Source organism: Sinohyriopsis cumingii, chromosome 4 (genome assembly GCF_028554795.1).
Source record: "Sinohyriopsis cumingii isolate HCF-2022 chromosome 4, ASM2855479v2, whole genome shotgun sequence".
NCBI lineage: Eukaryota > Metazoa > Mollusca > Bivalvia > Unionida > Unionidae > Sinohyriopsis > Sinohyriopsis cumingii.
In genome coordinates this window covers 18,696,298-18,710,620 of record NC_142964.1, presented here as the reverse complement: position 1 = coordinate 18,710,620, position 14,323 = coordinate 18,696,298, and the positions used below count along the sequence as shown (strand labels likewise).

The 14,323-nt window shown below is 32.5% G+C and overlaps 1 protein-coding gene across 2 annotated transcripts in view; it reads right to left on the bottom strand.

The window, feature by feature from the left end:
• Positions 1–356: 356 nt before the first annotated feature.
• The window catches only part of LOC149800706 (uncharacterized), a 154,941-nt gene continuing 140,974 nt past the window's right edge, over positions 357–14,323 (bottom strand). For both annotated transcript variants that reach the window (XM_089954751.1, XM_089954752.1), the window contains exons 19-20: positions 8,688–8,758; positions 357–4,584 (exon numbers count right to left, since the gene is read on the bottom strand). In XM_089954751.1, coding sequence (XP_089810877.1) covers positions 4,440–4,584; positions 8,688–8,758 — 216 coding nt within the window. In that variant the 3' untranslated portion in view covers positions 357–4,439. The remainder of the gene's footprint in view (positions 4,585–8,687; positions 8,759–14,323) is intronic.

The window sequence follows — 14,323 nt, the reverse complement described above, 5'->3', positions numbered from 1 at the left end:
AAATCTATAATCAACTGTTTCATAATACAGATGCTTTGCATGTACAAATAGGTGCATCTGAGGCGCTGCTGTAAAGTTAGTCTGGTTCACTAATTTCAGCAATTCTAATATGAAACCCATATTGAAACCAATTATCCGGATTCTTCAGCAATGATCATTTTCCATAGTTTTTGCTTTTATGTCATAAGTCCATACTTTAAGGGTAATTTTCGTAAGACTTATGACAAAATCATAAGGGTTGAAAGGTCTGTGATGGTATGCAATGAGTAAACAATAATGTGTACTCAGAAAAATGACTGGATATAAAAGAGCAAATTGCAGTGAAGTTGAAAATAACACAAAAGTAAAATGGAATGAAAGGTAAGCTGTTTATTCCAAAACTTTGAGTCAATGTACCAAAGAAGTTACAAATCTGACTGCTTGATCAGTACAATATACACAATAATATACATTAAGATATTAAAAGTGTACATTTATAATTGTACTGTTATACAGAAGGCACAAATCTGACTGCTTGACCAACACAATATACACAATAATATACATCGGGTGTTCATTATTAGTGGTACTGTTACACAGAAGGCACAAATCTGACTGCGTGAACAGTACAATATACACAATAATATACATTTATAATGTACATTTAAAAAGGAAATGTAACACAGACAGCACATGACTGACTTCTTGATCTATACAATATAAGTGTATACTTATAATTGTAGTTACAACAAAGGCAAAAGTCTGACTGATTGATCAATACAGTATACACAATAATATACATTTATAATGTACATTTAAAAAGGAAACTCAACACAGATGGCACACATGTTACTGGTTGATCTATACAACATAGGTGTACATTTATAATTGTAATGTTACACAGAAGGCATAAGTCTGACTGACTGATCAATACAATATACACAATAATATACATTTATAATGTGCATTTAAAAAGGAAATGTAACAGAGAAGGCACACATGTAACTGCTTTATCTATACAATATAGGTGTACATTTATAACTGTAATGTTACACAGAAGGCATAAGTCTGACTGACTGATCAATACAATATACACAATAATATACATTTATAATGTGCATTTAAAAAGGAAATGTAACACAGATGGCACACATGTGACTACTTGATCTACACAACATACACAATAATATACATCTGGTGTACATTTATATCAGAAATGTAACATGGAAGTCAACAAGTCTGATTGCTTTATGTATTTAATATATACAATCATATACATTATGCATACGTTTATTTTGGTACTATAAGTCAGAAGGCACAACTTTGCTTTATCAATATACAAAATAATATCACATGGTGTTAACATGATCAATAAGTATGGCGTGGTATGACAAATCTTTCAATGTCATGTACACAGAATTAAAAGTCCAATAATCCAGATCTAAAATATTACAAAGACATGCAAGACTGACTCATAAAAAACCCTCCACTAGTGATATTATCCAATGAAATTCATGTTAAAATAGGGCAACGTTTAAAAATATATATTGTACACACATTTCCAGTTACTATAAATATTAAAAGAACTTACCTTTTATAAATCAAACACAAAAGCAAGGTAATGAATATTCATTTCAAAATGAATGTTGAAACATTAAATAAGTACAATAAAATCATCTTTTAAAACAGTAAATACAGAAACAAAATTAAATCCAAAGTAACACGAATGGCACAATTTATGTCTGTCCTATGCTTAATCGTCCTTTGTGAAGGTGCTAGTTGGGTATGGTTCATTCTGGAGATTATTCACTGATGGGTCTCAGTGACCTAGTTGGGTATGGTTCATTCTGGAGATTATTCACTGATGGGTCTCAGTGACCTTAATCTTATTGTATAAAATCATTTTGCTGCAAATCTCATTTTCTTTATGTCACAATGACCTATGTCTTAAACTTTGACCTTTTCACTTAAAAATATAACATACCTCTCTTTCATACCTTAAGAACAAGCCCTCCTGATATTCTTGTTTCTTTCACCTCAAACAGATAGCCTCCTGTTACTCCCCTACATAATATAGGGATGTGTGGTTAGTTGTAACAATACAAATCTTGAGTTTTGACAAGTAGCTGTCCACTTTATGAATAGCTTTCTGATGAAGGTATGTTGTCTACAAGTAAGGGTGTTTGACAAATAAACATTTGTCCACCTTCAGTTACAATGAACTTCACCTTTGATATCTGCAGCCCAAATCAATAAGCTTCTTTCATATCTAACCATCCACAAGTTCTGGTGAAGGTAGGTTGTCAAACACTGAAATATGTGTGCAGAAATGATCTTTCTACTTTCAGTCATAAAATCTTTCAGCTTTGACAATTTGACCTAAACAGGCTTTTACTATACCAAAAGTACAATCCATCCACAAAATTTGGTGACTGTAGATGTGGAGTACTCAAGTCATTTTGTTGACACCACTTTTCTGCTTTCAGTTACAGTGACCTTGACCTTTGAAATTCTGACATCAAATCCTACTGAGTTTTTTTACTTAACCAAAATGCAAACCAATCAGTGTGGTAACTGTAGATGGTCAGCACCATGAGTTGTGCAGAAACTAGATTGGTAATGGATGGATGGATTTACAGAATACACACTTAAAATAAACTCACCTTATGGTAGATGTACAAACTTTTAGAAATTATGTTTTCATATCCAAGCATTAATGAATAAAGAAAAAGAAAGTTATGTTAGTAATTCACAATGCTGATACAAAGTTATTTTAGTAATTCACAATGCTGATACAAAGTTATTTTAGTAGTTCACAATGCTGATACAAAGTTATTTTAATAATTTACAATCCTGATACAAAGTTCAAACACAATTTACACAAGGTTGACACACAAAAAGAAAAGGAAGCTACTCTCCAAATAAAAATATAACCAATATACAAGTAACAGTATTCTAAAGAACAAAGAGAAAAGGAAGCTACTCTCCAAATAAAAATATAACCAATATATAGGTAACAGTGTTTTCTAAAGAACAAAGAGAAAAGAAAGCTACAGCTGACAATAGCTAGGGTGATGTGTTAGTTCTCCAATGACTGCTGTTTGGGAGCCCACTGTGCTAATTTGCATAGGTAAAGTTCATAAATTTGAACACTCCAATTTGTTTTGAGTTATAGGTAGGTCTAAGAGATACTAAATGTGTGTTGAAGAACAAAAGTTTTTACTTAGCATGAGTATGTTTAAGTCATCTGTTTTAAAGGTTACTGTTAAGTTTGTGAACAGTAGAAATGTTTCTTCTGAACTCAAATCTTACTCGATATATCAAATAAAAAGCATGATTAAAATATTTAAATTGTCGGAATAGTGTTCAAGTGTGATTCGTTTCTGAAGGCAATTCAGGAAGCAAAATGCTATCAGCAACGCAAGCAAAGACCAGCAAAAATTAATTTTAGAACTCCTGGTTGATGGAGCTCAACTTCATGAAGCAAAACAGCAAGCAGAACATTTAATTCTTTGCACATACTGCAACAACATATCAGTTTGTGTCATTCTAGGATGTATGCTGTCTGTTGAAATATGACACACTATACTGAACATTTAGATTAGTTCTCTTTTTTACTATTCATTATATTTTTCAGTTTAAACAACTAACTGTTAATTGACCCATGCTTTTCAGGATTTTACACCTCCCCTTTCCCTGCCCTGGTTTCACTCTATGAACTAGCCAGTCCCATTGTGCATATATTCATTTTTCTACAGAGATGGGTATATGTCATGGGCCAACTGCATTAAATACAGTTCTGACAATGCTAACATTATGGTTGTCAAGAAAAACTAACTTGTGACCATATTTCACTAAAGAATCCAACTGGGAAATTTCAACAACAGTAATCATCCAGTCTCTGGTGAGTGCAGAAATGAACACTAACGACACTTGCATTACCTTTATTTAAAGCAGCAATCAAAATGGATTTCAAAGAAAGAAATTTAGTGTATCTTTTTATTTAACATCAGTGTGGTTGCGATTATATGAGTGTTTGCATGTATGTATATGGCGACTATATCTGACAAAGGTAAGTCTACCAACTATTTTTTCTTTGTAATGTATCAAATGCTTTGAAAAAAACATACAAGTTGTTTTCCTTTAATCGGTTTTGAATTTCCAATCATTCTTTATAGGCTTATAAGAAAAGATAGCTTATTCTCAACTGGATGACATCGCTTTTCAGGTCACACAGATTCCCACCTCCCTTTGGATTTCACAACACACTTTTTGGGTCTCAAAAACACCACCAACACTGTGTGAGAGTACAACAGGTATAATGCAGATGACCCTAGGGCATTTTCACAATAACCCAAACACAAACATGAACTTCAACAATGGTGAAATTAGAAAATACAGGCAGGAAAATAATGTTACATTATTATCTATATTCTCCAAATGTGATGGAAAGGCCCTGATCAAGAAATCTTATTTTTCTTTGGAGCATTTTTATTCTTGGAAGGCTCTGAGGCTGATTGGTTCACTGACTGACTCCCCAGAGATGTTGGTGTAGACTGAGACACTGGATTTGCCCTTCCTCCTGTCTGGCCATCAAATAGATTGCTGTGAAGAAGAAAAAAATCATGTACATCAGTGCAAACTCCAACAAAATTATCACAAAAGGTTTATAATAAAGCCTGCTAATTGTCTTGTTAAATGTCAACATGACCTTGACCATAATATCTTAATCCTGAACTCATCAGGCTTCTTTCTCTCATCATGGCCAACCTGTGACATCTCGTTATCATCTAAAAACTTATATCCCTTAGTCAGACCACACTGACAATAACATTTTACTCTAATATGTAAAACTCATCAAACAAACAAAGAAACTGAAGCAAAATACAGATGGCCAATCCAAAACATGATTGGTTGTAAGTATATAAATATCTATAGACTGTAAAATTAACACAAACACATATGAAAAATGAGAGAGACATCTATGAAGCAAGTGAGCATATCTAAGTTGGAATGCATTTTCAATTGTCTGAAGCATCATCAACATTTCAATAATCATAACAATTTACAAATCTTGGGTTATACTAATAGTAGGTATCCATTAAAAAGTTTCTCAGATCAATACGTTTCTTGACATCTTCAGGAGTAACATATCTAAATAATGTAACAAAACATAAACTTTAGCAAGTCAAAGACAATTTTTTTCAGACACAAACCCAGGGCTGCTGACTTAAAAATATCATAAACCTTGACTCGAATTGCAAGAGTCCAAAAGATCAGCTTGTGTCAGAAGTACAGTAAGTAGGGTAGGAGCATATGGGGGACATTTATTAAATAACTAGGCTATTGGTATTTTGTAGCACTTGTTAAGCAGAGATGCAGTTATTGCATAAAAAAACTATTTTAATTTCACAAAACATGGTAACCGTGACCATTAATCTTTCGAGTGAAATCAATTGTCTCTTTAATATTATAGGGCAACATATCTGCCAAGTTGATGCAGACATGTCAAGCAGGACTTAGGTTATTACATCAAAACATCTTACTATAATTGGTCAGTGACTTTCACCTTTATCATTTTGACCCTAAAATCAAGGTTTTCTGTCTACCATAGGTCAACCCACCTGCGAAGTTGAGTAAATGTATACAAATTAAAAGTCATATCACTATATAAAAATCATTTTGCCTCCTACAGAAAAGTCCACCTTCAAGGTGTGGTGAAGGTTTTGGAACAGAGTTAAGGAGCTCACAACAAATGTAAATTGTTAAAAGACAGATGGTCAGAAAAAATAATAATTTTATATGACCAACTTGCAAAAAGCAAATAATAAAAAGCATAAACTTTATGCAATTTCTGATGATCACAAAAATATTCATTAATGAATGAGACATACACCTTGTTTTATTATGCAATTTAGAATGATACATGTACCTTTTTGTACTGTGTATTCTATAATAAGAAATAAACTTGTTTGTATTGTGCATTTCAGAATGATACCTGTAACTTTTTGCATTGTTTTTTTTAGAATGATATGTGTACTTTTTGAACTGTTAATTCTACAATGATTCATTTTGTACTGTATATTCTAGAATGATATATGTTCCTTTTTGTACTTAATATTGTAGAATGATACATTTTCTTGTAGAATGATGTGTATTATGGCATGATACATGTACCTTTAAGATATTCATAAATTCAGATTTAGTGGCTGATCATGCAGTATCTGCAATTATCTTTCCTGTGACTGTTGCTGTTCTCAGCATTGCATTTATGTTTTCATCAAAAAAGGGAATAATGGGAGGTAGCTCACTGTTACCTCTATGCTTGTAATGATAGCACCAGTAAGGAAAAGGAAAATTATACAATCTAAGTTGTCTGATGAAACAACAAAACAGCAAAGGAGCTGCAGTGAATTTCATTCAACAAGACACATATACAAGAATGGATCCCAAGCCATGGTCTTGAAAAGAAAACTGACCCAGGAAAGGCACATTAAAGAGCAGGACAATATTTTGGAAAGCCTGGAGCATCTAGTTATGCCAAACCCTAATAACATTTCAGGCCCATAAAATGACAAATTCTAATGTATACAAAAATCCACTGGTATGTGGTATTGAAGACTCCTGACCCCACCAGAATAACTAAGCTAATAAATAAACCTTTTTTCACAAAACATATGGAATCAGTAAATATTCAAAGAATATTTGAAGAAAATGTTCTATATAAATACTTACATTCAATGATTTTAATGTAAATCTGCCTTGCCTAATCCTATTTTGTTTAAGAAAGGCAATATAACTACCATAGTTGATTGTGTGTTTGCATCAAATTGCACAGACAGGTCAGGATCTGAAGCATTTGTTCTACTAACACATTACGCAAAGACTAATCAAGGTACATGTATGTAGTATTTGTCCTAGTAGCACATCATACAAAGACAGCTCAGGGTATGTAGTGTTTGTTCTACTGGCACTGCATGCAAAGAGAGAGACCAGGGTATGTAGTTTTTGTTCTAGTAGCATATCATGCAAGGACAGATCAGGGTTTGTAGTTTTTGTTCTAGTAGCACATCATGCAAAGACAGACTAGGGTTTGTAGAGTTTGTTCTAGTAGCACATCATGCAAAGGCAGACCAGGGTCTGTAGTGTTTGTTCTATTGGCACTGCATACAAAGATAGACCAGGGTCTGCAGTTTTTGTTCTATTATCACATCATGTAAAGCCAGATCAGGGTATGTAGTGTTTGTTCTAGTAGTACACCAGGATAAGCCAGATCAGGGTCTGTAATGTTAGTTCTACTGGCACTGCATGCGGAGACAGACCAGAGTCTGTAGTGTTTGTTCTAGTAGCACATCATGCAAAGACAGATCAGGGTCTGTAGTGTTTGTTCTAGTAGCATATCATGATAAGACAGATCAGGGTCTGTAGTGTTTGTTCTAGTAGCATATCATGATAAGACAGATCAGGGTTTGTAGTGTTTGTTCTAGTAGCACATCATGATAAGACAGATCAGGGTCTGTAGTGTTTGTTCTAGTAGCACATCATGCAAAGACAGATCAGGGTCTGTAGTGTTTGTTCTAGTAGCACATCATGCAAGACAGACCAGGGTCTGTAGTGTTTGTTCTAGTAGCATATCATGGTGCATGATGCAGAGACAGAATTAGGTCTACTGGTATCTTATGTAAAGACATATCAGTGTCTACGATATTTGCTCTTTTGGTGCATGATCATGCAGAAACAGAATCAGGGTCTATGCTATTTGTTTCACTGGTACATCATGCGAAGCCATTTCAGTGTCTATACTGTCTGTTCTACTGGTACAGCATGTAAAGACAGATCGGAGTCTATGCTGTTTGCTCCACTGGCCCATCAAGCAAAGACATTTCAATGTCTTTGCTGATTGTTCTACTGACATATCAGGGTCTATTCTGTTTCTTCAATTAGTGTATCACACATAGTGAGATCTGGCTTTATTTGGCACATTACAGAAAGGTAGATCTGGGTCTATGTTGTTTGATAATTGGTAGGCATTATACAGAACCAAAAATTATTATATAACAGTTAATTTTGATGTCATCTGATTGGTTACAATGCCAGAACTGTCTCTGTCAAAATGTTTTAACAACCGCACATGCAGAGTCCTCTAAGATTCCTTTCTACCGGATCTGTTTTTCTTGTATTTTATATTTAGATGATAAAATGTTTGGTAAGAATAATGTTTCATAATTTGTGGCAAAATATCTTTTGAAACTTGCCATCCATATGTTTGTCTGTCCATCTATCTCACACATTTTATGTCTATATTTTCATTTCTAATAAACAGTTTTGGTACCAAAATAATTGAGGAAAAAACCAAAATCGTTTTGATCATTTATTCATTCTTTTCCTTTTTTATATTTTCTTCAAATTACATGTCAGTATTTATTTAAAGGGATTTTTACTAAACTTTTCATATGAGTTGTTTTCAATGACACAGCTTACAGATATAATGATTGTTGTATCAATATTTCTAAAGTCAAAGAATATTATGAAATTAGGTCAATCAAGTAAGAAAAAATCTACTGACTTAGATTTAACAAGCCCTGTAAAACTATTCACCTTGGCCTGTGACCTCTATAAATATCATTCTTCTGGGCTTGATAAATCATTATATCAACTTCATCAGAGTTCAATAATTTAAGATTGTCATCACATGTATCGATACATACCATACTTCCAAATCAAAGAATCCCTCACTGCCAAATCGATATATGTGTTTAGACTTGTCTGGCCAGCGAACCTGCAATAAATTTTAATTCATGCATAAAAATGTTGTTCATAATAAAAACATAAATCTTATTTAAATTAAAGATTCTCCAAGCTTGTAGGAAACAACATTATTAGGTGAAAAATCAACACGAACTTGCCAAATTCAAGTTTGATAACTTCAAAAAAGTTACTTGTTATCTTCTGTTCATGAAGCAAACATCCCAACACATATACCTGTACAGCAATGTCAAGGGAATAAGAAACATAACTCTATTTAAACTTTAACATGAAAATATATCTATGTTAATTTAAATGAGAAATCCGAGTGGCATCCATTAATTATTTTTGCATCCTTGTTCTAAGATCACATAATGAACATAGACAAGTCAAAATAATTCCCACATGAAATATAAATTCTACACATAAATATGAGTAAAACTGAAAATAAATCATTTACATGATTATCTGGTGCAAAGGCTACTTTGGGGAGAAAAAGTACAAATAAAAATGTATGCAGTAAAATCCACCATAGCACACCCTGTTATGACATAAACTGGAATATAATGATTGTGGTGTGGCTCCTGAAAAGTCTTTTTTTTTCCACACAGAGATCAATTTTGCCAATTTCTTAAGTTTTGTGCCAAAATAGTAAAAGTTTGCTTCAACTTTCCTTTTGAAATTTTTCCATTATTACTTACATGTAATTCAGACACTGAATGACCAATGACAAAATTGCTAAATATTATACTTTGGTGTGCATACTTTAGATGGATTATGGATTTACTCTCAAGCATGCATTGAGAATGGCTGGTGAGTACATGGTGTTGATGCTTAAACTATTAGGCATGTATATATGTGTACCAGTGTGGTATATATATATATATATATATATATATATATATATATATATATATATATATATATATATATATATATATATATAAAGTTAAATAGTATATATGCAATATCTATTTTTACTACATGTGTATTTTTCAATAATATGCATGAATTTAAGATGGTAACTGTGCCACTAAAGTACAGTTTTACAACCCTTTTTATACCACCACCCACTCACCCACCCTTTATTTGGCCCATGCATCATTTTCTTCAGCTAAGTTACTTGGTTAATTAACTGACTTGGTTGGTTATAGTACGATTTCAGTACATAACATGATGACATTTTGTAATTCCTGACCATCATGTCATAGCAGGGTTACTGTGTATATATACTACCATCATGTTATAGCAGGGTTACTGTGTATATATACTAACATCATGTTATAGCAGGGTTACTGTGTATATATACTAACATCATGTTATAGCAGGGTTACTGTGTATATATACTAACATCATGTTACAGCAGGGTTACTGTGTATATATACTAACATCATGTTACAGCAGGGTTACTGTGTATATATACTAACATCATGTTATAGCAGGGTTACTGTGTATATATACTAACATCATGTTATAGCAGGGTTACTGTGTATATATACTAACATCATGTTATAGCAGGGTTACTGTGTATATATACTACCATCATGTTATAGCAGGGTTACTGTGTATATATACTACCATCATGTTACAGCAGGGTTACTGTGTATATATACTACCATCATGTTATAGCAGGGTTACTGTGTATATATACTAACATCATGTTATAGCAGGGTTACTGTGTATATATACTAACATCATGTTAGAGCAGGGTTACTGTGTATATATACTAACATCATGTTAGAGCAGGGTTACTGTGTATATATACTACCATCATGTTATAGCAGGGTTACTGTGTATATATACTACCATCATGTTAGAGCAGGGTTACTGTGTATATATACTAACATCATGTTAGAGCAGGGTTACTGTGTATATATACTACCATCATGTTATAGCAGGGTTACTGTGTATATATACTAACATCATGTTATAGCAGGGTTACTGTGTATATATACTACCATCACGTTATAGCAGGGTTACTGTGTATATACACTACCATCACGTTATAGCAGGGTTACTGTGTATATACACTACCATCACGTTATAGCTGGGTTACTGTGTATATATACTACCATCATGTTATAGCAGGGTTACTGTGTATATACACTACCATCATGTTATAGCAGGGTTACTGTGTATATATACTACCATCATGTTATAGCAGGGTTACTGTGTATATATACTAGTACATGTACAAGCATATACAAAACAATTTTACTGAGAAAAAATAATTAAACCCCAAAATCCTAACCAGGAATAAAAAAATAATAAAATATGATGCTATAGGTTTTGAGTTATATCAATAACTTAAATAATTTAGTCATCCTCATGAAATTTTGCATAGTTTAAAATATTTTAAATGTTAAAAGAACATAGGGATGCCATATAGTAAAGTTTTAATTGTGGTAGCAAATGGGAATGTGTATGTGACCTCTAAGATTCGAGTATTCTGGACAGTCTAGAAGAGGGTAATCACCATTTCAATGAAGGACTTAAAGTTAGATACATGAATTGTACATAAATCATAATTCAAACTACTATACTTTATTCACAGCCTAGCATGCATAAACTGTAACATTTAATAACTTACATACTATTAGTGGTGAGTGGTTTTTTTTCTTTATTCAAACAGCCTTTTAAATTATGCAATGAAGGAGTATTTTTTACCTCTCAAAGTAACAAATCCCATATCTGAATCATACTGGGTAAAAACAACAGGTTGAATAACATCCTGAAGGTATACAGGAACTAATCCATGGTAAATTCTGAATAAATGAATCAATTTATATTGGTGTAAGATTAGGCCTTCCAAGTTAGTTTCAGGGTACAGTTGTGCAGGGAATGCATACAGTTCCTACCAAGAAACTTTTGAAACATGCACTGTACTGTCAAAGTGTTTAACCCTTTGCCTCATACAGTATATGGCTTTTTAGCCCTTCGATGTAGCAAAGTTACCCAGTGCAGTGACAGAACACATATTACCTATCTGACTCCGTACACAGAGGCCTGCCTGTTAATTTTTAAGCAATGTAGTGTATGTTACATTTAACAGCAATTTTAACCATTTTAAAGTTTTGGTACACATCTATTATGTATGGAAAAATTTAAGAGTAAAGTCTGATCATTATAGCTGTGTAATTATTTTTCACAGAAGAAATTTTTATGTGCTTCAAAATCTTGAGAGAACTCATTTACCGTCAAGTCAGTGAATCCGCGTCACAACTGTAGTTGCCATTTTTCATGATCGAAATTTACAAGTTCTCTGTCCGTGTCTACATCACTAAGTCATCTGAATTTGATAATTAATAAAAACCAATTGCTGCCTACATCAATATCAGAGCCTTTACCTAAATTACTTAAGATTTCATAGTTGTGATTCTAATCGTGAAAACTTTGTAAGTACTGAACAAAATCCACGACCTTCATTTTTGGAGAGTGGAGAATACAACCCAGTTACTTTAAATAGCAGATTTCGACCAGAGCATAAACGGTGACCATATGATCTGATGTAATGGTCATTTGCATAAATGAATGTAGTATCTAATAGGGGGTTTTCTCTTAAGGTGGCGCTACAAAACCCTGCTCAAAATGGCTGAATTTACAGCAGGTGTCAAAAGGTGCTTGAATGCGAATCAGCTAGAGGTGTCCAAAGGTGCTTCTATGTGAATGGAGTAGAGGCATCCAAAGGTGCTTGCATGAGATAAAGGGTTAACTAGTATTGGATGATATCATTGATACTGATGTATTTCTTGGTTAATTTAGTATGTTATGTATACTGAGTCTGTATTGTTTGTAAGTTTTTTTTTCTCCTTGATTACATGTTATGTATACTGAATCTGTATTGTTTGTAAGTTTTTTTTCTCCATGATTACATGTTATATATACTGAATCTGTATTGTTTGTAAGTTTTTTCTCCATGATTACATGTTATGTATACTGAATCTGTATTGTTTGTACATTTTTTTCACCATGATTACATGTTATGTATACTGAATCTGTATTGTTTGCAAGTTTTTTCTCCATGATTACATGTTATGTATACTGAATGTAGTATCTAATGGGGTTTTTCTCTGAAGGTGGCGCTACAAAACCCTGCTCAAAATGGCTAATGTTTTTTCTGTATTGTTTGTAAGTTTTTTCTCCATGATTGCATGTTATGTAAACTGAATCTGTTTTGTTTGTAAGTTTTTTCTATCCATGATTACAAGTTATATATACTGAATCTGTATTGTTTGTAAGTTTTTTCTCCATGACTACATGTTATGCATACTGAATCTGTATTGTTTGTAAGTTTTTTCTCCATGATTGCATGTTATGTATACTGAATCTGTTTTGTTTGTAAGTTTTTTCTATCCATGATTACAAGTTATATATACTGAATCTGTATTGTTTGTAAGTTTTTTCTCCATGACTACATGTTATGCATACTGAATCTGTATTGTTTGTAAGTTTTTTCTATCCATGATTACACGTTATGTATACTGAATCTGTATTGTTTGTAAGTTTTTTCTCCATGACTACATGTTATGTATACTGAATCTGTATTGTTTGTAAGTTTTTTCTATCCATGATTACATGTTATGTATACTGAATCTGTATTGTTTGTAAGTTTTTTTCTTCATGATTACATGTTATGTATACTGAATCTGTATTATTTGTAAGTTTTTTTCTCCATGATTACACATGTTATGTATACTGAATCTGTATTGTTCATAAGTTTTTTCTCCATGATTACACATGTTATGTATACTGAATCTGTATTGTTTGTAAGTTTTTTCTATCCATGATTACATGTTATGTATACTGAATCTGTATTGTTTGTAAGTTTTTTTCTTCATGATTACATGTTATGTATACTGAATCTGTATTGTTTGTAAGTTTTTTCTCCATGATTACACGTTATGTATACTGAATCTGTATTGTTTGTAAGCTTTTTTTTCTCCTTGATTACATGTTATGTATACTGAATCTGTATTGTTTGTAAGTTTTTTTTCTCCATGATTACATGTTATATATACTGAACCTGTATTGTTTGTAAGTTTTTTTCTCCATGATTACATGTTATGTATACTGAATCTGTCTTGTTTGTACATTTTTTTCACCATGATTACATGTTATGTATACTGAATCTGTATTGTTTGCAAGTTTTTTCTCCATGATTACATGTTATGTATACTGAATGTAGTATCTAATGGGGATTTTCTCTGAAGGTGGCACTACAAAACCCTGCTCAAAATGGCTAATGTTTTTTCTGTATTGTTTGTAAGTTTTTTCTCCATGATTGCATGTTATGTATACTGAATCTGTTTTGTTTGTAAGTTTTTTCTATCCATGATTACACGTTATGTATACTGAATCTGTATTGTTTGTAAGTTTTTTCTCCATGACTACATGTTATGCATACTGAATCTGTATTGTTTGTAAGTTTTTTCTATCCATGATTACACGTTATGTATACTGAATCTGTATTGTTTGTAAGTTATTTCTCCATGACTACATGTTATCCATACTGCATCTGTATTGTTTGTAAGTTTTTTCTATCCATGATTACATGTTATGTATACTGAATCTGTATTGTTTGTAAGTTTTTTCTATCCAT